Consider the following 23,394-nt stretch of genomic DNA (forward strand, 5'->3'; position numbering starts at 1 on the left):
ATGGTTGAAGATATAAACTGGTTTTTAACTTCTATCTGCCTAATGGAGCCTACTAGAGCCAATCTCTTTTTAAGAAACTCCTAATGCTTGTAGGACTCTAACACCACGGGAAGTTATTCCTGCACATTTATTGAGAACTAGTGAGAGGAAATATGAGAAGGCAGGAGATAATTGAACACATTAAGTATACCTAGGCAGGTGTAAAGGAACATAGGTTGAGAAAGTTATTCACCTTAAATGAAGCTGAACACCATTTTAAGAAAAGTCTAAAACATCTGCATATTAAAAGCCTACTCCCCTAAAGGAGACCAGTGGGTTCTAGAAAACCCTGAAAAATCACCCTTTGACTTAGGGCTGCCAGCAATGATAAAGGCATTTTTTTTGAGGGTCCATAAATTTCTCCAGCCTTTATTTTCCTGATCTGTTAAATGGGGTTGTTGAGAAGATTAAGATATAAAGTAGTAGTTCCTTGATTTTAGATTTCTTGAACCTAAATAATGCCTCCCAAGATTTTGGGAGGTACCAGCAGAGTGCTGCTAATTTTTTCTTTTGCTAAGTCTTAACATGCAAAAGACTAATAGATGATGTTAATATAGTGTAATGTAGTGCTCTGGCCAGGGTCTATTCTAAATGTTTTACATATGTTAATGGAATCTCCCAACAACCCGAGAAGATAGGAATGATTACCTCCACTTAATAAATGAGGAAACTGAGTTACCATGGACAGGTTAAGTAACCCACCCAGGGTTTCAGAGCTAGTGGCAGAGCCAAGAGTCAAACTGCAGTAATCCAGCTCCAGGATCCATATTCTTGACAAATAGGAAATTTTTAGGAGCTCTTCCCAATTATTTCATAAAGAAAAAGAATGCACACAAAAAAATAAGAGAATGCCATTTGAAAAAAAATAACATTTTACATCTCCAAAAGTATGAAAGAAGGAACAAAAACAGAGAACAGTTCCAAGAATTGAAAAGTAAAAGTGCTTTATGCTACGTAGTCATTGTGTTCATTTCGCTACAAACCACTGAATATTCATGTTTGGGAACATGTCGATTCTCCCAGTGCCCAGAGTAGCCTTGGGGAACCACTGAGATACCACGTATGGAAAGCCCTTTGATACCGTGCCCGTCATACATGAATGGTTGCTATGGACTATACGATGACGAGCAAGGTGCCTCGGAGCCCACCCTCTTGGCGTGCTCACACAGAGGCTGTTAGCCAAACTAGCTTACATTGTGCCTTTCCATCCCTCAGTCTCTCTAGTGAGGAAGCAACTTCAACAATTTCAGCTCAGCTTTGGCAGGGATACCCACTGGCAGAGCGGGCAAGAATGGCGGGTAGTGTAGGCGACACCACCAGCGACCGGGAGGCAATATTAGAATTCTACTGCCATATCTTAAAGCAGTTCTCTAATAATTGCACAATTCCTCTGGAATTTGCAGGACTGGGTGGGGAGGGGGTCGTTGTGGAAATGGAATGTTTAGTGACTTGGGAGGCGCCGTAGAATAATGGTGAGTGGCCCTGCTCTGGATGCGAATGACTGAGGTTTCTAAGAGGGATTGGTAAATCATCCTGTAAAGGGCCAGACGGTAACTATTGTAGCCTTTGTGGGCCACACAGCCTTTGTCACCACTACTCAACTCTGCTCTTGCAGCATGAAAGGAGCCATAGACAATACGTGAATGGATGAGTGTGGCTGTGAGCCAATAAAACTGGATTTGTGGACACTGAAATTTGAATTTCATATCATTTTTACATGCCATGAGATACTACTTTTGATTTTTTTTCTAACCACTTAAGTGTATAAATACCACTCTTGGTGTGGGCCACATACAAACAGGCAGTGGGCCAGTTATGGCCGACTAGGGGCTGTAGTGTACCAAACAAACCCTGGTTAATAACTGCAGCTCTGGCATTTCTCAGCTGTAAACTCTTGGGCAAGTTTTGTTCTAAAGCCTCAGTTCCCTTCTCTGTAAAATGGAAACAATAACAGCATCGACCTCATCTGGGTTTCCTGGGGGATACAGTGAAAGCAAAATGCTTTAACATGGGGAGGTTGGACATGTACTCAGCATGCAATAAATGCGAGCGGCTCCTGCATTTTCCTCCTCTCTTTCAAACTCTCCGCAGCTTCTGCAAAATCCTTCCAGGCTACCATCAAACAGGATCAAGGTTTTCATGTCTCTGTCAACAAAGAAACATTCTCGACTTTTCATACTAACATGAGTTGCCTTCGAGCATTAGTGGGGCCCTAAAACACGCCTCAAACCATGGAAGCACTCATTTGTCCGTTTCCTCCTACATCTCAGTCGCTGCAGTTCCAGAGCTGGGGACCAGGGTATGAGGTTATCATGCTGCGAACAGGAAACAATGATATTTTTTCAGCACTGGCCAGTTCTCACGGGCTCTGGCACTCTGCTAAGTGCTTCATGCAGTTCTTTCCCTTTGTCTTCACAACAACCGAAGGGTGCTAATGAGATGATGAGCTCCAGGTTTCAGAGAAGGAAACCGAAACGTAGGAAAGTTTAGGCAACTACGCAAGGCTATGCACCTAGTATCCAGAAGACAGGGGGTCCCTTCCTGAACCACGGCTCTTGCTTTGCAGCATAGAAAGGGGTGACCATCTATTAGGGCTCCCATGCCTCTCTTACTGAACCAGTATTCTGAATGCCGGGGGATCTTGTTAAAATGCAGATTCTGATTCATTAGGCCTGAGGAGGTTCTGAGATCCTGCATTTCTCAGAAGCTCTCCGGTGGTGACACTGGTCCTAGGACCACACTTCAAGCAGCAAGGTGAGAAATGTGAATTTTCCCCGTTAATGACCAAGGTGGTCTACCCAAGATGAATCAATGACCACGGTTTTCCACAGTGAAGAGCTTTTGGAGCCCTACTGCAGAAGTTACAGCCCTGACTCCACCAGGTACCAGATGTGGGCCTTGGGGCCAAGCCTCTCATCCTTTTCATGCCTCCTGTTTCTTGCCTGTAAAGGGGAAAGGTAACAGCTCTTATCTCCTAGGGCTGTGACAATGATTCGATGAGAGTGTATATATATGTGAAGCATTTCGAGCAACATCTAACACATTGTAAATGTTCAATAGATGAAAGATAATCAGAAGATCGGGAAAAATGAAGAGCTGTACCAAAGAATTATCTAAAAACGTGCTATATGAGGTTTGGTCCCTCTGCACAGCTAATAACTCATGCATAGCCATTCAAACCTGCATATCACTCAAGCCATTTTACAGTTAAGTAAACCAGACTTGCGTCTAGTCAGTCATAAAATTAAATTAGAAAGTTCACCTTGAAAGGGCAGGACCCAGAAGCCAACAGAGACGCAGCAGCCCTTTCCAGCTTATTCATTATTTATTTATCTGAGGAACATGCCTCTTCCCTAGACCTCTAGGCACAAGAAACAATCAAGAATGCACATGACAATTTCCTAAAGCGACACTAATCTGAACTCCAGTTTGACACACTGAAGTCAATTCAGTGTGTCACTCTTCATTCGGCAGTCATTCCCATGCATCCTAACCCCCTCAAGTAATGAACCCCTCTCGTAATATGCCACTACAGTACGTATTGGGGGGATGTCTCAGTGTTCTCATCTGTAAAATGAACATTCTGGGCAAGATAAACCAGCACTAACATTCTCGTAGTCACCTCCTGCTCACAGGTCATTTCACACCCCCATCCCCACCATCTGGGGAGCCCTGGTTCTCTGAGTGCTCACCAGCATCCCTGAGGTCTATGCATGGGTAAAGCACAGTGCCAGGCACACAAGAAGCACTCAATAAAGGGTGGCTGTGATTAGAACAAAATAAGGGAGCCATCTTTTAAAGGAACCACAGTATGACCTGTGTCATCTGATTACTGACTAGCAACTGGAACGGCAGTAGGTGGGTGGAATGGGGCAGACCAAACGGGACCTTGGTTGAGACAATGGCCACTCCGTTTTTAAGATGGACTGGCAATTTCTCGGTCAGGTGAGAAACTGAGTAAGCCAGCTGGGCGGTGGCCTTCAGGACCCATCAGGAAACCCCATCTCCTGTAGCAGATGCTTTTAGGGCCCTGAGCCTCATCCGCTCAGTCCATCTTGAAATTTCAGCTACAGCTGAAAATCCTGGCACACTGGGATGATCGTCAGTTCCTAGAACAATCTGGCAGCTTCCACCTCAAGGGCAAGTGGAGTCAGCTTTTCTGCTGCAGGCCAGGACTTCCTTAGAGGAGGGAGTGGAAACAAGTAAAGTACCCTCTGTTTTCAGAAGCAGCCCCCAGGGCAACTTTCAACCAGTGGGGAATGAGAGTCAAGGCACAGCTTCTCAGCCTCCCTTCCTTTGTTGGGAAAATCCTGCATTTGTTTCGATATGGTTCCCTCAGAAGACCTCCAGCGATATTGGGACTCAGATGCCCACCTCTGTGACCAGTTCTCTCTCTCTCCCTTACTGGCTTTTCCTCCTTCCCTGTCTCACTCTCCTGCTCCCTTACTCCAGCTTCCTGAGACCACCTCCCAGATTATCAGGACCCAAGCCCTTGACTCGGTCTCTGATTTGGGGAATCCAACATGAGACTCCTGACCACTCCCAAGTCTTGTTCAGAATCTCATAGCATCCTGTACGGAACCACAGCCCTTGTCAGACTGCACTCTGCTTGCAGAACCAGGAGGTCCATAAGGCCAAGATAACGTCCGTCTCATTCACTCGGGAACCCCAGGTACCCTGACATGTAGGCAGTGCTCAGTTACTGTTACTTGAGTGGATACCAGCAATACATCTACTGCCTGGACACCGGAGTGTCAGGAGGCAACCTTTGGTCTTTTCAACAATTCAGGGAAGTCCTTTTCTGTTCTAGAAAAGTTTGTAAATGAATTGAGGCATATCATTAGCAGCGGGGGAAAAGACATCTTAAGAAGGTCCACCTTTCGTGAAGCTAACCCACCGCTGCCCCACAACGCATACCCTGGTCCCCTCTCCCTCCATGCTCGCCTCCTCGGAGGACCCAGCCTCGTCCACCTCTGATTGCCCATCACTGCACACCAGCTTCCTCCTTCTCCTCCCTTCACATCTCCACTTCCCCTGTTGATTCTTGTACTCTGTACTCTGTCAAGAAATCATAGCAAAGGACTGGACCAAAGAACAGAAGTCGAAACAAGTAAAGCTGATGGTGCTGCTGCTGTTCCTTTCAATCTCTTCCCCCTCCCCAGGCCTTGAAGCTACAAGTTGCAAACTCGCCTCCTGTGGGTCAAGGAGAAACTCAGTTGGCAGGTACGTTTCTCAGAAGCTCATGCAATGTTCTTAACATTGCCAATATTTAAAACTCAGTATACTGCACATAAAATTCCACCTTCCCAGCTAGTCTTGAAAAAAATGAACGATTGACAACACGAGCTGCAGTCAGCTGGGGTGGGTTTAGCTGCTTCCTAGAGATGGGACCAGCAGCCCCAATGTGCTGCAGTCCCCACCACCCCCTTTTGCCTCTGACTCTGAGGCCCCTGCCATTGCCATTCGTGATCGTGATATGCCAAGTCCACTTTGCTGTTTCTTGTTACGTGCTTGGCCCTGAGGGTGAGTGTATTTGAGCTTGCTGCCTCATATTTTAAGCACTTGGAAAAAACGAGTCTCCGCTGCTGTGATTGTTCCATGTGTTTTTAAGTGCCTCTCACAAGAGGTGAGAGCTTCCTCCTTTCCTGCTACCATGCCTTATGCCATTCTTCAGAACCCCCATCGTAATGACGATGACAATGATGAGATGATGTAATGATACCCCGGAAATGGAGAGCAGTTACTCTTGGCACTTATGTCTGCCCAATCCTACAGATGCTTTTTTTTTTTTTTTCAAAAAAGTCATTAATACTGAGGGATTCAGAAGGGATGAGGAATAATGGGGCAAACACAGAAAGGAGAGGCCAGCAGGAGGCACATCTCAGGAATCCTTGTATTGCCTTTGCTTCCTTCAAGGGGAGAGGAGCCTGATGGGCAAAAGAAAAAAATTCTTCCTATCCACATCTTAGATTCTAACTCTGACAAGAATACAGACTGCTTCCTCTTACCTCTGAAGCTGTAAAATCAAACTCAAGAACCATTCCACATTAACCCAGAGCAAGGGGAGAACTCTTAGAGCACCACGTGAATCAGCCTGCCTCAGCAGGCAAAAAGGACACTGACAGTTCGAACCAAGTTTACAGATCCATAAATCAACCCACAGTAAATTCCAGGCTCCTGCAAAGCTGTAAGTTAATGACAAAAACATGCAAAGGTAACAGGAAGAGTAATTCTCATAACCTCTCCAAGCTCAAAGACAATTTAAATGACTGTGAGACTTACTTCTTACTGAAGGACCCCATTCTTCCATCATTTAATCAGTCACTAAACAAATATTTACCTGTGGGCAAGGAACTGGGGACGAAGTGATTATCAAGATAGACAGAAGAACTGCCGTTGTGAATCTTATGGTCTAGCAGAAAAGGGTCATTAAACACACAATTACAATTATCTTATTAATTACAAGTGTGACGAGTGGTATGAAAGAGAAGTCAATGTATAGGAACATGCATCAAGAGACCTCACCTAGGAAGAGGGCCGCTAGAAGAGGAAAAAGCATTTCAGCTAAGACCAAAAGGCTGAGTAGCAGTTGCCCAGGCAGAGAGCCTGTCCATCTTTGTTGAGCACTTACTCTGTGCCTGGCGTTGTACCAGGCATTGGGGTTAGAGAGATGAATTTTCCAGTGACTTTCCTCAAAGCACTCACTGCCTACTGGGGGTAAACAAGCTTCCATCATGTCTCCTGCTGGGACATGATGGGGTCTCTTCATCACCATGAACAGAATAAGCAGTCATTTAAAAAATGTTCTGAGACTTAGAAGAAGTCAACCAAAAATCTTCTTAACTGCAAAATGTTCTGTTGTGAATACAGAGAATGTCTCTAATAATTTAATAAAACATATGAAAATGAGAAACTGTCAAATCGTGTGGAGCACCTGGGGCTTCACCAAGATAACAGGCTTGCTGTCTGGGGATGCACAAGCTCCAGGACGAAACTCACAGCAGGCACAGGGCCACTCAACCATCAAAGAGAAAGGTTAAATGAGGAATTGGACAGAGGGAGGGAGGCAGGATACTAAACTTTGGAGAAAAAAAAAACTGGCGATTAATTTATTAATAATCATAATAATAATGCTAATGATAACTAAACACTCTGATAAACCTTTATTTGTACTTAATTAACATACTCAATTCTGTGGGTAGGTACCATTATTGTCCTCATTTTATGGATGAGAAAACTAGCGATTAAAGCAAAGAAGAAATTTCTGTTTATGGCAATATGGCAGACTAAACAGCCTGAAAACTAAAGTTCACAGAGCATTAGACATGCTGAATAAAACAACACATCCATTTAATCACAAAATGGAGTTTGTAAGTAATGTGATCCTCAAGTGTCAAAATCAGAGTGAACTGCATATTAGTGCAGTGAATAGATATTGCACTACCCCTTGAGGGATGATTGAGACAAGTGGCTGGACTCACTAAACAAAGGGCTTGGATTTTAATGGCCACAGGTGGACAAAAGATGAGGTGCTGGGCCTCTGCAGAGTGGGTAGTTGGTACTGAGACTCCTCCACATAAAGCCAGGGACTTAAAAGAGTTACACCCTCAATGAAAAGGAAATCTACCCACTGGGACAGGAAGACCAAACGGAAACCTAACTATCTCTCCTGGGCTCTGAGGGGGGAAAAATTGGCTATCCTGAGAATCTGTATCCATGAATCTTCCATCACAAGTGTTTGAGGGTCTAATATTCATTTACCAAGTGGTCCAGAAAGCCCCAAAGTGAGAATTCAACCTAAAAGAATTATCCTAAGCAAGTGATATCTCCTAGGCACGTGGCAGAAACAAATGAAAAGATATAAAGATATATCCTTAACCCGAACCATTCCCAAACCCTATAAATAAAGCCTTTCTGAAAATCAGTTAACAATCCAAAATCACAGCACAAAAGGAAAAAGATCCACTGTAAATGAAAATAAGCAATCATAATAAACAATCAGGAAAGACCCCCAAGACCCTCAAATAACACGACAATAAGATAAAGACTATAAAATGTTTAAATTAATTGAAGACATAAAGAAAGGAATAAAAGCATAAGAAAGGATCAATTCACTGTCGACATAGACCAGTCATATATGAAAAAGAATTTCTAGAAAATCAAAATAAAATCATTGAAAATAAAATCTTCGTGGTTTGGCTCTTAGCAGATAAGTACACCTATAAAAATATTTAGTAAACAAGGAGATAAAGCTGAAAAAAATGTAACACAAGAGACAAAAAGAAGAAAAATATCAAAGAGGTCAGCAGATAAGGAAGAAAGAATGAAAAAATCCAACGATCATCTAAGAAGAGTTTCAGGAGTGAACAGAGAAGAATAAAGGAGAAACTATTCAAAGACATAGGAATCCTCAGATGCAGGAAATACAGTGAGTCCTAAGCATAGTAAGTAAAACTAAATTCATACTAAGTGTATTGTGCTGACACTCCACAACACCAAAGACAAAGAAAAGCTCTAGTAATCAAAGAGAAGAAAAGGCAGGTTACCTAAAAAGGAGAAATAATAATTAGACTGAACAGACTATTTACTAGCATCCCCAGAAGCTAACAAAGTCCAAGTAGAAAATAGGATTTCAACTTAATCATTTATAGTAAAGCTGACAAAAAAAATTTTTTTCCGACAAGCAAACTAAGATTGTTAACTATTGAAATGTTTATCACTAAAAGGATATACTTCCAAAAGAAGATGGAACCTAGAAATAAGGAATTGGAGATATGAAGAAATAGAAAACAAAAGGACTGGTACACATCTTGGTAAATCTGAGTAAATATTTATTGACACTGTATAATAATAATGGTGATAACTAATGCTGGGAGGATTGTAGGGGTAATTGGAATGGATAAGGCATTCTGAGTCCTCATGTTGTCTGTAAAAAGGATAAAGATATTGAGTGACTTTAGGTTTGTTTAGACTTGATGTTCATTAACTATGCATGTTAAATTTTTAAGGAAATCCATGAGTGAGAGAGAGAATGAATGAATCACATTGAGTGGTGGTAACTATTCAGAATAAATAATCAAGAAAAAAGGGAATAGGGAGGAGTTAGGAGAGAGAAGTGCTGGGTGGAGAGGGGGAAAAGGGAATTAAAGAAACTCAATCTAATGGAAAGTAGGAACGGACTTCTTTTGAGCACTAAAAAAAAAAAAATCGGTAAATAATAGAAAATAGGAAGGTAGAAATAAACCTAAAATTATCAATAAGCATAAATAGATTAAACACCTCAGTCAAAAGACAAAGATATCAGATTGGATTTTTTTTTTTAATTACAAAAGACTCACCTAAGGGAAACAAAAGAAAAAATAAACAAATGGGACTGTCTCAAACTAAAAAGTTTTTGCACTGCGAAGGAAATCAACAAAAGAAAAAGACAGCCTAACTGAATGGGAGAAGATATTTGCCAATGATACATTTGATAACGGGGTTCTTGTATAATATAAAGGAACAAGTCGCCAGGAAAAAATAAAAATCGTTACCTTTTATTCAGCTTGTGAACATAATCTAAACTGTACTTAAAGCAAAAAAAAAAAAAAGAAAAAAGAAGGAGAAATAGATAAACCTCTAAACTTTTTTCCAGTCATTAGGCAGACAAAAAATTAGGAAAGATATAGATTTGCACAATACAATTAGCAAGGTTGATCTAACGCACATCTCATGGACTCCTGAACCTTGAACATTTAGAGAGAACATGGCATTTACAAGCACACACGCGTAGGCATCAGTTATACAAACTCACCACTTGGTGGGTCACAAAGTAAGCCTCAACAAATTCCAAAGAATCAGTATAATACAGACCACGAAGCAAAAGAAGAAAGTGAGAAATCAATAGTAAAAAATAACTGAAATAGATACATATTTGGAAATTTAAAGTTGTACTTTTAATTATTACCATAGGAGAAATAGTGACTATTTTTTAAGACTTACTCAAAAGAGAAACAATTCTGAAAATAGAAAATATTTAGAACAAAATGCAAATGAAAATACCACATCTCAAAACCTGTGGGATGAAACTAAAGAAAAATTTTAAGGACACTTTATAGCTGTACATGTTTCTATTAGAAAGGTAGACTGAACATTAATGCACTGAGTGTCAGTCAATCTTAAGGTGGAAAAAGAACAGAATAAACCCAAAGTATGTAGAAAGAAGGAAATAATAAAGTTACAGTAGTCCAGGAAGTATGACAGAAACTTACAATAGAGAGGTCTGGCAAGACACAAAATTTGGTTCTTTTTAAAACTGACAACGTACGAATAAAAGGAGAGACAGGGCGATGAAGTGATAGAAAACCTGGGCTCTGGAACTGACTGCTTAATCCCCACTCTGCCACTTAGCAGCCACATGGGACTGGACAGGTGACTTGTGGCTGGCATTGGTGGAGCCACAGCTCAAACCCCGGACTGCCAGAGCCCAGAGCCCAGGCACTAATTGGCTATCCTTACAAAAGGACATCCAAGTTGTATACTCTGGTGTATCTTCCTCCCATAAGGAAACTGGGTATCATTATCCCCACTTGACAGATGGAGTAACTGAGGTTTGGAGAATTTACGTAATTCTCCCCAAATCATGAAATATCAAGCATTGGAACTGATTCAAGACCAGATCTTTCTGACTCCGAAGTTGGCTCTCTTAACCATCCTGCTCATCAATAAGAGAAGAAGAACATCCCTGGAGCCACTGGGCATAGCGGTGCTCTGGAAAGCTACTTACTGTATAACCCAACTTCAGGGAAGGTGTCTTTTTTAAGGTAGAATGTCAAGAGAAGAGGCAAATGCCCCTAGCTCAAATACAGAAGTTCCTACTCTCACTAGTGGTAACCCAGAGGTTAAGATGACATGCCTTTGGAATTAGAAATAATAAGAATAATGGCTAATATTTATTAGACACTTACTATGTACCAAGCACAATGCTAAACTCTTTCAATCCTCACAACATCCCTTTTCACAGGTTCTACTATTCTCCCATAACGTAAATTAAGAACCTCAGGTGCAGAGAAGTTAGCCTCACACAGCTACAAACCGGCAGATGCAGAATTCCAACCCAGACCATCTACCACCAGAACTTACCTTTGTTACCACAATAAACTCCTGGGACCCAAATGCCTCATCCATTGATTGGGGATGACAACATCCACCCCTGAACCGTGAAGAGGAATTGACACAAGGTAGGTAAAGCCACCAGCACAGGATCCAGCATGATGGCAAAGATGGTGACGACAGCTGATGCTTGCAAAGATGTAGGCTTAAAAGGATGTTGCATTCCTGATCGTTCCAGAATAACTTCCTGCACAAAATCCTCAAAAAGAAATCTTTCCTCCCATTTCCCTCTCACAAGTCTTCAAGAGGACATATTGTGCTTTATGTAAAAGCTAATCTTCAAAATCAAAATCATGGCATTTCACATTATGTGAAGATATGAAGGAAAGTATTTAAAAGAATCTGACAAATAAAACTGTAGAGAAGTGGAGGGAGGGCACGAAGCTCACATTTCCCAACGCAGTACGTCTAGCCTTGAACTTATTTTCCAGAATTGTTGAAATATCAGTGATAGCACCATAAAAGACCAATTAATCAGGTTGTTTGTTCTCCGTGTGTGAGTCACTGTTGCCATCTACAGTTACAAATGGGGTATGCAACACGGCCAAAGAACTAATTCTGAAAAAACACAGTCCTGGAGGTGGTGGCGCTGAGAAAATATGCTTGTGCAACGAGTGCAGAAAAGGAAAATGCTACCTGAAGGAGCAGCTCTTTCTCAACCACCTCTTCTGTCTTGCTGATGAGATGCTTCTGCAGGGTGTGAATTTTCTGTATCAGCTCAAAGGTACTGGGGTCACTGGCCTGTTCAAGGGAAAACAAATAAAGCAGCTGAGATACCATCAATTTCAAAGCAGGAAGGCCCCTATGCGAAGTCATGATTATTTTATAAAAGTCTACTGCAAACCTGCAGACCCTGGACAGAGAATGAGAACCTAAAAAAAAAAAAAAAAGTATAACAGATGGAATGGTTATCAAAACAGATGGACGTTTGGCTAATGTTTTATCTGTTGGTTCTGGTTAGCCAATAAATGGAAAGTGAATATTTTTATTCCACCAGGGACACAGCACTAACAATAGCAACAGCAATAATGATTTCCACTGGGCAGGATACCTATTCTTTGCCACCATCCAGACACCACGCTGAGTGCTTTGCATTACATTATCCAATTTTAGCCACAGGACAGCCCTGTGAGACAGCATTAGCCTTCCCTTTTTCCAGATAAGACAACTGAGACGCAGAGGATTAAGTCATTTTCCTGCACTGGTCAGAGCTGGATTCCCGCCCAGATATGCCAGGTTCTAAAGCCTGAGGTTCTTAATTGCTATGCTCTAAGGCTTCCCCTACCATCATCTCGGTTTCCGTAGGAATGAGACAGGGTTCCCTAATTCATTCAGCCCCAAGATTCTCCTCGATAATTGTTAACGAGAAGGTTCATTACAGCCTATGATGGAGAAGGCTTCTAGGATGCGGTCTTCTGCTAATAATTGGCAGCAGAACACAACCGTGGCATTTCGCTCTCAAACTGTGTTATCAATCCACAAAGCTCTGATCCTCCTTCAATCGCGATCTGTGTACAATTCAAATGAGGTCTACACTTCTAAACTGAACTTCTGTCCTGCAGACTTTGAGCCAGAGATTCACTTCCAACTGTACTGACGTTTTGAAGTAATGTAGCAGCTAAATATTTTCAACTGCCGCCCAGAGTCTCTGTTTTCTAATTTTTTCAATAGAAATTGACATGGAACTAGAAACTTTAAAGATCTGCTTCAAACCACATGGAATAAACTAATGTGACAGTAAATGGATTTAAAATCTTCAGTTCCACTTCCCCAGACACATCCATATTATTGTTAGTTTAGTAAACTACACCACTCTTGGCATTTAAAGGGGAATAAATGAGGGTCCAAAAGAGAGTGGGGGAAGATATTCCATTAACTCTGACTTTGCTTAAGAAACACGACGCAGTGCCAACTGATACCCATATATTGGGATGAGACTTGGCATATTCACTTGGCAAGACTGGATGTTGTTAAAATTCAGGCCTCATGTTTATATAACAATTTACAATGCATTATCCTTAAAGCCTTCTTCATTAAAAGGAAAAAAATAAACATGAAAAACAAAAACCTACTTGGCTCATTTTCTCCCTTGTCCTGCTTTTTGTTAAATCACAATCTTATATTCTCCCAACACCCTAACTGTTCATTTAGTTAAAGCCCCTTTTGGCCCTCACATGGCTAGGTACAACTACAGGAGATGGCCAGCATAAAATAAAATATGGTGTCTACAGGCAGACCTCAGAGATATTGTGAGTTCGGTTCCAGGCCACCATAATAAAGCGAGTATTGCGATGAAGCAAGCGCGTCATAATCTTTTTGTTGGTGAAGGGTCTTGCCTTCAGTTTGTAAAACAATTGCAACACCTATGAAGCACAATAAAGTGAAGCACAATAAAACGAGGTATGTCTGTATTATCCATCACCTACCGATGGGACTTTGGCTGTGTCCTCCAGATCCTAAGAGAAAGTGTTTGGCTAACGTAAGGCTAGTCCTCTGAAGAGACGGCTAGTTCACAAAAGTCCTATGGTGATGGAAGGAGAACTGACTCTGGGTGATGAGCACACAATGTGACGCATAGATGATGTAGTACAGAATTGTACACTTGAAACTTATGTAATTTTACTAACCATTGTCACCCCAATAAATGTTAAGTTGAAAAAAAAAGTGCCCTATTTCCTGCGTGAAATAAAAAGATGCAAAGACCAGTTGAAAGGTGGCTGAAGATGCTGGTGGCCAATGTATAGCTAGAGGAAGTTAACAATCCAAGACTCCAGGCAGCTGCAGGAGAGCTGATTGACCAAAAACTACTTAAACAAGAAAAGCAATGTCAATTGGTGAGGCCAGTTTGCAGCTTTCACCGGGTCTTCTTTAGGCAGGAAGGATTTTTGTCCAAGACTTTTTAAACAAAACCCAAGTGAACTATCTTGTTCTGGGAACTCTTGTTCTTGTTCTGGGAACTCAATTGACGTTTGATCCAGCCTTACATTTTACATGACAATTTGCATAGCATTAAATAAAACCATGCTTCTCATTGGGCTTGAGGTAGGAAGCCATGTGGGGTAAAAGAAGATTTGGGGGTGGAAGGAAGGCTCTGCCAGAGGTTACCTCGAGCTTCCGCCATCTGTGCACATTCATGGGGTTCTCCAGTTCCTCCTCCAGGGCTCGGCATCGTGTCCTCTCCTTCAGGAATTCTCTTTGCATGTGAAAAAGCTCCTGCCTGGAGAAGACACACTTCCTTTTGCAAAGGAATCTCCACCCCTGTAAATATCTTTCTGTGGTTACACACATGCTACATCTTACATAAAATTTGAATTAGGGAGACCTCTGAACACCAAGACCGGCCTCCTAACCTGGGCCAGACACAGCTGATATCATTTCTTGCAGAGCTCAAACTTAAGCCGTAGCTTTAAAAAAAAAAAAAAGTGCCAGAACTTCAGAATCATGATTCTGAATACCCAAGGAATTTAGAAGTATATGAAAAGAACAGGGAGGAAGTGAATTAGGAGAATTTCAATAGACTTTTTAATGTTGCTAAGTGTCTCTACAGTAGCAGCAAGAAAACAATCTACATACAGTCCACCACAAGGTATGGCACCTGACTGCAAGACGTTGAGGCTCAGGTGATAAGCTGCCACCAGTTAGGACAGTGCATGGCCATCCTGACTTTGCATTGTAATCACCTGGGGAGCTTTGAAGACACCTTTGCCTGGACCCAATCTCCAGAGGGATTCTGCTTGAATTGGTCTTGTATGTGGCTTCGATTTTGTAGGTTTTAAAGTCCTACTGGTGATTTCTATTGTGTAGCCAGGACTGAGAAACACTTGAGTTAGGAGTGGTATTTTATCTCATGTTCCACAATTACACAGATGGCTGAAAAAATCCTGAAAAAACTAGCTCTGGCTCAAACATACTTCTAAAGTCTGTGGGAATCTCTAGTTAGTTAGTGGGTAATGTGCCTCAGCCATCCACAGTAACCCCTGAGCTGGCTGCCACCCTATTGAACAAGATGCTTTGTTGTGGGTGGAGGGTGACGAGGCAAGCATTGGCATTGATATGGGCAATAAGGACGGGCAATAAGGAATTACCTGTTCTCATCTGCTGTGGGTGTGCAGATTAATACTATGCCATCTCTTTTACTTAATTGCTTCATGTAAACCAATAATACAACTTCTCCTCATTAGCAAGACAAACCATTAGAATTAACTGCATGATATTCACTCAACAGGGAATTCAGAACAAACGTCTTAGAATTAAAAGCATATTTTTAATACTTCTATTTTCTATTGTGTCATCAGAAGAGGAGGGCAAGAGTATTAGCTACCATTATTGACAGTTTATTTTGTACTAGACTCTGTGGGAGGCACATTACGTGTGTTTTCGTGTTTAATTTTAACTGCAAGTCTAAAGCTCAGAGATCTTAAGTGATTTGCCCAAGGTCACACAGCTTGTAAGTGGCAAGGCTGAGACTGGAATTCATGCCTGCTTGTCTCTGATATCTTTATTAAGCTGTCTTCCCATTGAAAAGAAAAATAAAATCTATTATCAACAAACCAGCAATATTGATTAGGAATGGGTACAATTTGGTCCTTTGTGTATGTAATAAAAATAACTCATGGCTGGCAAGTGTAGTAATGGTCTCAGAGATCATTCAATAGCTACTTAGAATGAATCTATTTGTCTCCAAAATGTCAATGATGGTATCTCTGGGTAGTAAACTTATGAGTGATTTTTCTAATCCCTTCTTTATATTTTTTCTGCATTTCCCACATTTTCTACAATAAGTTTGTATTACATTCATCATTTGAAATACAAGCAACTCTTAGAAAAAATTGTATTGATCCATCCTTGATAGTGGCAACTTTCCTTGCTATTCCCTGTATCTAAGTATCAGAACTATCATCTAACTCAGTTAATTTAAGAAGGAGATCCAAACCGTGTCCTTGTCCCAAGGTCATCAAGGATACTGTTCATCTACCAGTCTGTGGGAAGTAGGGATAGTTACTGAGAAAACACCAGCCCTCTTATTCGGTTTCCTGCAATTGCCTATATAAAACACGGTGATGTTTTCCCACAGGGAAAGTACGTCTTGTATAATGTAAGATTTAAAGCAAGAAGAAGGCGCACTAAGCTAAAGTGAAAGCTGCAAAAGATAAATCAAGAGTGAGATATAAAATTTGGCCACCTTCTAAGGAAACAGAGTTTTCAAATAGTGATAAAATTAAATTTTTCCCCTCTTTCCATTCAGTATATAATTCCAAGAAAAAGATGGGTGAATGTTACCAGGATTAAATTTAAATATTGATGCTCCATCTCTTGCATACTGCCTTATTAAAGAAATTCTAAAGAGCTCATTGGGAGACATTTTTTTCTGAATTAGAAATACTTTGTGTGTTGTGATTTGACTTGAAATATCTTTTTTAAAACCCAGGATAAAGTTTTGGGCTTTTTTTGTTTGTTTGTTTTTTGTTTTATTTTTTATCCTTTTACACTTGCTGATATTCCCCTGAAAGGGAACTAGTTCATTTCTTGTGACATAGAATGGGCACAATGTAGATTCTGTATTATAAAAAAAGCTGTTCTCGTTATTTGCTAATAATATCAGCATATAAAAAAACTCATTTTATACAACTAGATAAAGACCCTCGATGACCACCAAAAGGGACACAAGGGCATTTTGGGAGCTCCCCCCAGACTGCTGTGCCCTCAGTTCTGAAGGGTCTCCTATTACCTGAGTTCGTCAACATTAGCCACACTCCTGGCAAGAATCCCCTTTTCGCGGCGAAGCTTCTTGATCTCCAGCCTGAGGATTCGCATGTCCTCCACCCTCTGGTTGTACTGGCTCTCGCCTTTATTCAGCACCGACTGTTGGATCTTGATCTTCTCATACAGCAAAGCCAACTCATCATTGCGCCGAACAAGCTGTGACCCAAGGATATCTCTCTCGCTGATGACCTAGGAAGGTAGGAAAGGACGTGGCTACCAGGGGACAAAAGGTCTCATTTTTCATTAAGGCAGCAGCATTCATTCAGCCAATGAGTATTTAGCCAATGCCCATGTGTGCTAGGCACCCAGTGGGTGGCGATTGGACATTGGAAATAGCCTGCGAGGCAATCAGCACTGGCCTCCTCCCATGCGCCTTTGCAGTCTTGTTGGAATCAGAAAGAGTCAACAAATAATCCGTAATAATAATAATGACCCAATAATCCTTGGCCCGTAAGTGTTTGGCGGGTTTTTTCCAACCCATTATTTTATAAATGTTTAAATTTAGATGACTTTATGGTGAGCTAGCTCTTGCCAAGTTCCACCAGTCCTTACTGTATCAGGCTGGCCAACTTCTCTCTTTAAACGTGCCAGATCTCTGAAAGCATATAGGTTTCCACCCCTCAAGTTATGTAATTATTAATTGCAATTCTATGTCAGCAATTGTATTAGAATGTAAGCTCCCTGGGGACAGGGACCTACTTTTCTTGTTCATCAATGTATCTCCAGTGCCTAGAGGAGCAACTGACACATAGTAAGTGTTCATACATATAACTTGAATAAATGAATAAATGTTTTATAATTAATCGACAAGCGATAAGTCTCTGCAGCTGTTCTTCCGATAGACTGAATGGAAAAGCTTAGAGAAGAATGAGGATTCACGAGGAGTTGAATCAAAACAGTTTGCATCTGCTGATGAGGTCTGTGGATCTGGTGAGGAGATATTCCTACCTGGTCTAATTCCTTCTTTTGTCTCAGCCTTTCCCCATCAGCCTCGGCAATGATTCGCAGGAGTTTTCTCTCTTCAGCTTCCTGCTTTTCAATGAAGTGTTTGGTCTCCAGGGCTTGTTGTCTCAGCTTCTGTAGTTCAGCCTGACAAAGGATGAAAGATATGGACAAATTTCACTCTGTAACAGCACAAACCAGGACACAAACCAGGGCCCAGAATGAGACATAAATATGTTTCTTATACTCTCCTCTGATGTTTCATTTAACATGGTTTGATCACTCTCACAAGCAAAACAAGTTATACACACACACACACACACACACACCCCATAAAGAAACGGCAATGCATGTTACAGTGACCATGTTTATTCTATGAGTTGTACCCTACAGGGATTTCCATCGTTTTTCTATGTATTTGTAGGAGAGGCTTCATTGGTATTCAACAGCACTTCTCTTATTGGCTAACCACAGGGAGAACTCATGAGGAATAGTGCAGAAGAGGACGTGGGGGTGAGCATGGGGGTGGGGGGCCTTTGTATGTACCGGCTCCTGTAATGGTCCTAATACCACCAGCACATCAACTGTGGAGATGAAGCCCATTTCAAGCAAAAATATAATTAATAAAGATAACAACTACCTATCTCATAAAACCTCTTCATGGAACAGAAGTTACGGTATAAAAAGATAGCTAGATCCTACTCCTAAGATGCTTCCAATCTAGATGAGAAGATAAGATACACAAGTATTATGGACATATTAACAGGTTCAAGCAATAACATTTCTATATCTTTATCATCACAAAGACAGTGAGGTGATGTTATAGGAGGTGAGAAGACTGGGTTTGTCAGGTAGCCTTCATGGGAGAGCTCAGATCTGGAAGCTCTTGAGGTTACATGGAAGTCGTAAGAGTAATGGGGAAAGGGTGCTTTGGACTAGTGAGTTTCGGAAGGAAAATTCCTCCCATCAAAGGATACATTCACCGCATTTCCACAACTATATTTGTAACCTACAATATCCTTGGCATGATACCAGGTATTTTGCATAGCTACTCTTATCCCCATTTCACAAATGCAATTACAGAGACAAAGAAAAGTAAATGAACTCACCCAAGGTCACAGAGCTAGTAAGTAGCAGAGTTGAGATTCCAGCCTACGTCTTTTGATTCCGAAGCTTATGCTCCCTCTGCTATCATTATCATGCAATTCATCCAAGTCAAATACAGGAGGTGAGTAAAACATGAGGTATTCCCCATCCATTGTAGCTGACAAATACAACTAACCACACTACACTGTGGAAATGCCACCTACAGTATGAAAAGGGACATGGGCGTACACAGGAATAAGTTCTTATTTCTGCCTGGGGTTTAGACAGAAGAACCAGTCAGGGCCTTGGCAGTTGACACATCGTTCCAAAGTGGACAGGTATGTGTTGGAGTACAGTAGCCAATAGACAGGCTGGTATGAACAAAGGCATGCAAACTATAAAGTACCCGGTGTGTCCACCAGACAGCAAAGCATCTCATGCTGCTCGGTTAGAGTATCAGGTGAGGAACGGCAGGAAGTATGGCTGATAAAAGAGCTGAGCCAGCCTGGGAAGGGCTTTGCAGACCACACACTGTAGGGAGCAGGCAATGGGGAGCCACAGAGGTGTTCACATTAAAGGAAAGAAGAATATGTCTCTGAATGGTTCCATGCCAAAATGGGAAGGACAGGTGTTATCACAGACCAGGTCAGCACAAGAAGAAACAAATGGGAGGAGAGTTCTGCGTTCACCCATGCCGGGAATCACAAGGGAGATGATTAGACAATATTAAGGTTTCAACTTTTCAATGACTTGCGGATCAGCAAACGACAGTGCAAAAGTAATAATTTTCTCCTTCAAAGAAGTATCGGCACCACCCCTCTTCCTTCACCCACCCGGAAATGTCACTGGGATGATAGAAAATCCCATATTTGCAAGTACCTATGAGCCAACCCAACTCTCCATGACCTCTGCTTTTAATCCATGAAGACCAAGAGTCATGAAACTCCATACCTCAAATTTACCCAAACAGTAGAAAATACTGCACACCAAGTAACAGACGTGTAATGTCACAAAAGAAATGCAGTCAGCTACTATAAAACCAAGGGCTTCTTTTATGACACTTTGTTTGCTCATTCATGAAATACATTTTGGTCCAGGGATAAACAAAAGGAAATACTTATTGAGAAAAGATCTGATCTAGTATTTACCACTTTGGGGGTTGCGTGTTAGGAAAGAGATTGAAGAACCAGCCTTTCTATTTCTACCATCATTTAAAGTGACAGTGAAAACAGTAATAAAATACCTGCTTGGCTCATGCTTTTTTAATAAAACTTTTATTTTCCCAGATGTGCAACATTCACTTCCCTGTTCCCAAGTGCCAAGAGCTGATCAGAATCCATCAGCAGAACAAAATGAAACCCCTATTACATTAAAATGCAATCAACGGTGTGTAAAAGTATCTGTCTGAAATGTAAAACCATTCATGCATTTGGCATTGCTGGGTGTTTTTTTTTTTTCATAATATATCAAAATTCTGAATAGTCTCCTTATGTCATAAATTTATGGGCTGTAAACAAGATGTGGCATTAGATGTTGGCAGCAAATGTTAACATCAACAAAATACCTTGGGTCTAATGCATTTAGTAGCTATAAATCTGAGCTGTCTCACCCAGGAAAGATGGTAACAACTGCTATGGACCTAAATGCCCATCAAACAACGTTCCAGGTGGGACCCAAGGTATCAGCATTTCTCAGAGTGTTACTGGTGGTATGAAGTTGTAATACGATAGCCGGGCACACATTTTAGTTAATGCTTCCACAATTACACAGTTTTGTGGTAGGTGTTTATGAAATATATATCATCTAATTTGGCTGTGGAATACGAGTAAATCACATCTCAAGAACCACAATCATGGGAGTTTCACCCATTCACAAATGATCACAACATTCAGTGGATTTCAAGAAACCATTTGTTTACATCTAACAAAACAAATAGGACCACCTGAAGCCTTCTAGCCACGAGAAGAATTAGGCATTCTCTCTCTCTCTCTCTCTCTCTCTCTCTCTCTCTCTCTCTCTCTCTCTCTCTGACAGTTCCCATCTATGTCATTCTAGAGAGTCCACTAAGTAAAAGGATGTGGTGCCCTGAAGCCAGTTGCTAATGTGATGCTGATCTCTGGACATAGAGAGTTTGCTGCTGAATTATTCACCAAGAATCAGAGTACTGTCAGATCAATGTGGGAAGACTGGAAGGTGATGAGACAGAATCAGGGGCTTGTTAGGACTGAAAGGCAGACAATCCAATGAGGTGGCTCCTTCAGTGCTGATGAAACAAGACTGGGACAGAATGGGCAGATGGACACAGATGCAGTAACGTCTACAGAGACCGACTGACATTCTGTTGTAACCATAATGTGCTGACAATGGCTAGAATCCTGAGGAGTCAGTACAGCCTGGTAGCAACTGAAAAAGGAAAAGAAACATGAAAGGAGCAAGATTTTCTCTTTTGAGGGGGCTAAATGAGAAAGGGGATGACCTAGTATGGACAATTGTTTGTCTGCTGGCTTGGAGAAGTGGTAAATTGGGTTGTCCCGGCAAAAGGCATCTCCTGGTCTACCACACAGGCAAGGGCTTGCCCTTCACAGAGGGCTATGTGCCCACATAGTTTTGTGGAACTCACAATAATAAGCTACATGTCTCTCGGAACAAAGTTACTAGAAAAATCTTCCCTTTTGTCCAGGGTATTTGTTTGCAAACGTCAAATGCATGAAATTCAGAGACTTATGGGGAACAGGATTCAGCTTTGAGGCTACAAAAGGCAAGAGGCTGAAATTCAACAGTTGAGCCACATATTTTTCTAAAGCATGTCAAATGGGCTTAATGAGAGGCCAAAATTATCCACTCGAAGCACCATTGCAGTCACCCTTGGATAACCTCAAATAATAAATCAAGCTGGCATCCTTTTTCTGTTCCCCATTCTTGCCCTAATGGGAAATGCTGGGGGAAAGGTATCCTAGCTTAACAGTAAGTCCAAACCAATCATCTTCCTATAATCGATGATCCAAAGTGATCCAGACCTACGACTCCCCATTTAGAATGGACTTTCCAGAGCAGGAGCGCTTTAATCATCTTTCATGTGACCAGCTGCCAACTCTGCTGGCCCAGGACCAACAAACAGGGCCCCGTCACTCTATATTTTATTTTATTATGATGCTTCTTTGGAACTATATGTGTAGATGCTTGATGATGGAGGGCATACGTGAAACAAATGTTAACCGAACTCAAACTCTAAGGAATTAGGAATAATGTCTCTTTTGCATAGGACATTGCTTGTTCTAAAGCAGGATTTGTAGAAGGCAGTTAGTTCCACCTTGGACCCCATTATAGGGTAATAATCTTTTGACTAGAGCACTACTTGGGAAAGTAAGAAATGAGGATCAATGTCATCCTCTAAAAGGAAAGAGAGTTACACTGAAGCCTTGCTAACATGGGTCCATGAGGCCCATGGGTAAAGCAAGTGTTTATAATAAGATTCTTCTAAATCATTCAATGATAAGTAAACCCATTCCACTCCAGGCCCCAGGGTGGAACAAGCTACCTTCTATAAAATGATGCTTTCAAATAAAGAGAATAAGGGCAAAGACACAAGACATTTTCAAATTTTAGAAAATGTATTCATGTTTCTTTATATGCACACGTAACATAAAATTTACCATCTTAACCATTTTTAAGTGTACAATTCAGTAGTGTGAAGGAGATGTAAATAAATTTTAATGCAGATTTTTCTGTTCTTTCTCTATCATAAGCTGGAATTGGGAGATGAAAGTCTCAGACAGGTAAATATATCAATTACCATATTTTTTTTTGTAAAGACATCTTTGCTACATTTTAATCTTCCTCAAACCAAATGTGCTTTCAGTTAATTTAATGTAGTAGCTGTATTTCCATGAAGACCTATCATTAGTTGACAAAACCCATTATTGAGAGTGCATATTTCATTCTATGGCATTTTGGAATCAAGGATATATGGCATTAAATCTGTCCAAAACTAGATACACATTTTCAAGATAGTTCCTATCTTTGAAAGCTAGTATGTGCAGAAACCAAGGTATCCAGTTTCTTATTTGTTGTAGGTAGTTCCTACAAGTGGCTCATAGGCATTCATGAGTATTCTGCATATACATTTTCACAATAAAAGTGGCATCATCCTCTTAAAAGTTCCTTTTTTAATTCTTTGGTCAAATGGATTAAAAGGGAAATCTACTGGATCGGACAGGAAAAGGAAAATAGATTAGTTTTAGTAAATGTGTATGATAAAATAGATTTGGTTTGAGGATTTGAAATAGTGTAATTACTTGGTATGTATTATTGGAAATAGTCTCTATGTTAGTAGACATAGAATGTTCTAAAGTAGTAGATTTTAAATGGTAAGGCTTAGCACACATAAGAAGTCAGAGGTGATTCCCTGGAGGA

General features: G+C 41.0%; 1 protein-coding gene across 1 annotated transcript in view; it reads right to left on the minus strand.

Moving 5' to 3' along the window:
- Positions 1-23,394, minus strand: part of CFAP58 (cilia and flagella associated protein 58) — an 89,735-nt gene that overhangs the window by 29,059 nt on the left and 37,282 nt on the right. Inside the window, exons 12-15 of the mRNA XM_033130845.1 lie at positions 17,902-18,042; positions 16,919-17,142; positions 14,296-14,407; positions 11,827-11,931 (exon numbers count right to left, since the gene is read on the minus strand). Of these exons, the coding sequence (XP_032986736.1) occupies positions 11,827-11,931; positions 14,296-14,407; positions 16,919-17,142; positions 17,902-18,042 (582 nt within the window). The remainder of the gene's footprint in view (positions 1-11,826; positions 11,932-14,295; positions 14,408-16,918; positions 17,143-17,901; positions 18,043-23,394) is intronic.

The sequence above is a fragment of the Rhinolophus ferrumequinum genome, chromosome 16 (genome assembly GCF_004115265.2).
Source record: "Rhinolophus ferrumequinum isolate MPI-CBG mRhiFer1 chromosome 16, mRhiFer1_v1.p, whole genome shotgun sequence".
In the NCBI taxonomy this organism is placed as follows: domain Eukaryota; kingdom Metazoa; phylum Chordata; class Mammalia; order Chiroptera; family Rhinolophidae; genus Rhinolophus; species Rhinolophus ferrumequinum.